General features: G+C 47.5%; 1 protein-coding gene across 2 annotated transcripts in view; it reads right to left on the bottom strand.

The window, feature by feature from the left end:
- The window catches only part of CBR1 (carbonyl reductase 1), a 17,837-nt gene that overhangs the window by 6,145 nt on the left and 7,599 nt on the right, over positions 1-4,093 (bottom strand). Inside the window, exon 3 of one of the 2 annotated variants that reach the window (XM_019658614.1) lies at positions 12-208. The exons of the other annotated variant lie outside the window; for it this stretch is intronic. Coding sequence (XP_019514159.1) covers positions 12-208 — 197 coding nt within the window. The remainder of the gene's footprint in view (positions 1-11; positions 209-4,093) is intronic. 2 annotated transcript variants of the gene reach the window in all.

Here is a 4,093-nt window from a genome sequence, read left to right as displayed (position 1 = left end):
GTGACGCCAATCTTTGTCACTCCATACGCGGTATTAGGCCAGCCTTCCTTCTGGTGTATTCCATTCTTCGTGTCTTCCACGAACTTGTTCATGAGCCCCACCAGCTCCTCCTCGCTGATGGCCTCGCTTCTAAACTTCTGCTGCAGTTCTGGGCTGCAGCTTTTAAGAGCTCTGAGGCTCACCATGCTCGACACATTCACCACTCTGCCTAAAACACAACAGGAATCGTTACATAGGAGGGCGCACACAGGAATGACGAGTGCCCAGTTTGCTGGGATCTCGGACCAGGAAATTTCCCTTTGAGAAACAATTACCAATTTGCTATGAGCATTAATGAAGACTGCCTCTTTGAGTGAAGGACGTGAAACAGGCTGGAAAGCTGTCACACCCTTAATGTCTTAGAGGATGTCCGAGGAGTGTTCTAATGGGGAGGGCAGTGCCCCAAAGTTCCATAAGAAAATGAAAATCATTTGTATGGGAGCATGGTAAGGGGAATATAAGAGACTCACTGCACTCAGGAATAGAGTGCCTCTGTTCCCCAAGGCCATTTTGTGGACCACTGGAGGCCCTTATAGTCACTTGTATAGTGCTCTATGTACAGGTGTCTACTGACCAATATAGAGACAATTGGTTTGTGGATGGCAAAAGTGAACGGGAAGCGTCTGGTGTGGAAGGCTGCCTGGATCGAGGAAGGTGAAAACCAATCAGTTCAGTGGGATGAATTACATGCTATTTTCTCTATATTTGGGTTTTATCAACTTGGGAGCAGTGACTAATGGCGTGACAATGTGATCACCGAGAGGCCAGTGGAAAATAGACTACTAAAGGGATGCCCATACATGCCATGGCCCTATGGAAGTCACATGGGAATTAAGGGAGGAAATTAACGCAGCCGAAGTTTATGCCCATTAGAAGGACCACTTCCAGGATTCGAAGGGGATGGGAACCAGCCAAGTGGATATGTTGGTATGCTTGTCTCAAGTAGCCATCTGGTCCATAAGTGGACACGGGAGCTGCAGTGATGCAGAGGTGGGATAATTGTGGACATAGGACTCTTGTACGCGCTGAGGCACAAAATGCCAAGGGCCAATCTACCTGCCAGCAAGAGAGATAAAGACGGCAGATGGTTATGGGGGAGATTTCCCGAGGGGCAAGCCCTGCAAAGCTGGCAAGTCAGGTTGAAGGTTTTAGGCTGGGAAAAGACAGGACATGATGCTCGGACCAGGTGGTGCACACCTGGAAGTCGGTGCACGTGTTCCAGCGGTAGAGCAAGACTGGCTCAGAAGACACCACACCAAAGCTTTAGTTCTGCAGACGACACCTCGCCCTCAGGGCAGTGGTTTGGTAGGGAACTGGAACAGGCTAACTGGAAACACTGGCTATCTCAAGCAGGAAGAGATAAAGGTTCAGGTGAAGGGTTGGCTTACACACATGCATGAGCATGTGCTCACACTCAACATGACGGGGGCCAAGGGAGATTCCCCACTGGATAGATTCTTCTGCTTCTTGGGGGGCCATGGGAAGAGGGGCTGGGAGGGATGCTGGGGTGACGGCACAATTCTTCCCTACACTGCCTCTCCTTTTTTTCCTACCTGACCTGATCCAGTGGCCCCAGAACCAGGGCTGCAACTGTGGATACGGGAAGCAGGGATGCTCCCTAAGCGAGAAACTGGGACTACAGTTTTAAACCTTTAGGTCAGAATTTCCAAGAGTCTATGGAGTGAACTGTGCCTTCACCCCAAATCGGAGTGGCAGCGAATACAGCCGCCTTGACGAGCGGCTGACACAGCCCGCGAGGTCTGGACCTGCGCACCCCCATCCTGTATGAACGGGAGTGGATGAAGGAACGGCACTGGTTCAACTAGTAAGTATCCTTGTGGACAGTCAGAATTAGCACAGTGGCTGAACTTCACGTTCCTCTGAAAGGTGAAAAAGTCTGGGTAAAAATCAATGATAAACGGGGAGAAGTCGGAAGGGCAACTGAGGCTAAAGGAATGAATAAATGAGTTCTGCGACAAGAGGGATCCAGTATTAGGATGGTGCCTCCGGGGGCTCAGAGCAAGAGATGATGTTGCGTCTTAGCTTAATGATACCGGATGCCTGAAAGGGTGAAGCGACAATGCTGCCAGGACCACTCCTGTATCTGGGACCTGACGAGGTTGAAGGGAGCCTGCAGACCTGAGTGGCATGGTCATATGAAACGGTTATGAACTGAAACAAATTTTTTTTTTCTTTTGAACGTTCATAGCCACTTTAGTCATAACATCCCCAAATGGGAAAGACCACAAATGCCCATCCACTGACAGAACAAACTACTGGTATACAACAGAGATGGCTGTCAAAAGCACTCTAGACAGGGCACAACCATAGTGACAGCAGGCCGGTCAGTGGTTGCAAGGTTAGTGATGGGGAGATAAGAGAGTACAAAGGAACACAGAGGGAACTTTGCGGGGTGACAGAACATGTTACATCTTGGTTAGGATTATTATATATATGACTGTACACAACTGCTGAAGCTCACCAATCTGAACACTAAAATGGGTCAATGTTATTGTATGTAAATAACTCAATTAAAAAATCATCTAACTGCCAACAGGTGGCAAGATGGCTCAGTNAGCTCCGTGCAGACATCTCGAGTACCAAAAAAGTTTGTTTTCATCGTCACTTCTGCTTGAATATGAAACGGTGTGGGATCATTGTCTTTCAGGGGGGAAGGAAAGTAGAGTTAATAAATAGTAGCCATGTGGTAAAATTCCATATGATGATATAAATAGTAAATGTGAAATCTAGTGAATTGAAAGTACTGTCTGGGTTTCAACAGTATTGTGCCAACGTCAAACTCATGGCTTGTTGATGCTGTAGAGTGTTGTAAGATGGTACCATTCAGGGAGGCTGGGTGAAGCATGCACAATGGGGGTGGGGTGTTGTCATGCACTGTGGTGACCAGGACAATCAGAGAAACCACACAAAACGGAGTTCTACAGGGCTGTGACTTCTAGACAAAAAAGCCCACCTCCATCCCTCCCTCCAAGTAGGGGATAAAATGTTCCGGAAAGTTCACTAATGCCCTCATTCCCAGTCTGCCCCTTCCATGATGAATTTTGGGCCAAAGCAGGACACACCCCTCTTTTGATCCACCTCTGAGCCAAAGCAATGGATAGGGGTTTAGAGGGCTTCCTGCAAAGCAACACTGGTTGGTGATGATCAATTTGGGAGCTTGAGGTTGATGACAGTGGAACTGAAGAAACTATTTTGGGAGAAACCCAAAAGGTCAAAGAGTTGTACAGAGTGATTGTCTTGGGCTTGGGCCCACCATCCACTACAGATGAGAATGGCTGCTTTTTTCCTAAAATGTAATGAAATATTTAGACAGGGAAACTGCTTCTGAGGACATAGATTCCCCTTGCTTTCTCAAGAGAAATTAAGACAGAAAACAGGTCCTGTGATTATTTTCAGGTGGGCAGGGTTCCTCCCTGTGATTCCCAGTGTGCACCCACGTGGAGGGAGTTTATGAAGCGCTTCCTGGGTGTCACGCCATTGACTGCGTAGGCATTTAACCATCACGTAATCTGTTTGCTGAAGTGCCTACATTCCAGTTTTGTCCTAGGTCGCAGTTAATAGGTGGTATATATAATTAGGTGTTATTTCTAAGGTATTAAGGGACAAAAGAGCTTTGTGATCCCGGGATACATTTCCAAACTTGCAGATGAGATCCTATTGTCTTAAGACATTGATATTCCTCTGGTGAGAGTTTAAAAAACAAAATAACAGGGAGGAAATTGAGAGCCTCGTTGAAGGGCAGAACTTGTAAAGGACACATACTTTTAAAATAAGGGGCCCTGCTTTTGCTTTCAGGGGCTATCATTTTTCATTGCCAGCCTCTAAATCACGGAAGAGTGAAAATAATCACGACAGCAGTGGTACCTTCACAACATGGAGCGCTTCGGGGAAGGACATGGAAGGCTGTCACAGAGGCCCACTGGGAGCCAGGCTTGGTGTTGTGCAACTCCAAGAAGCTTCTCGTCACTGCTGTGGGTGGTATTGGGCCCCACTTATTACAGGGACTCACCAGAGGACACTTTACACTTCCAAT

This window comes from Hipposideros armiger, unplaced genomic scaffold (genome assembly GCF_001890085.2).
Source record: "Hipposideros armiger isolate ML-2016 unplaced genomic scaffold, ASM189008v1 scaffold_285, whole genome shotgun sequence".
NCBI lineage: Eukaryota > Metazoa > Chordata > Mammalia > Chiroptera > Hipposideridae > Hipposideros > Hipposideros armiger.
The sequence above is the reverse complement of the archived record's forward strand: the minus strand, read 5'-3'. Positions and strand labels throughout refer to the sequence as shown.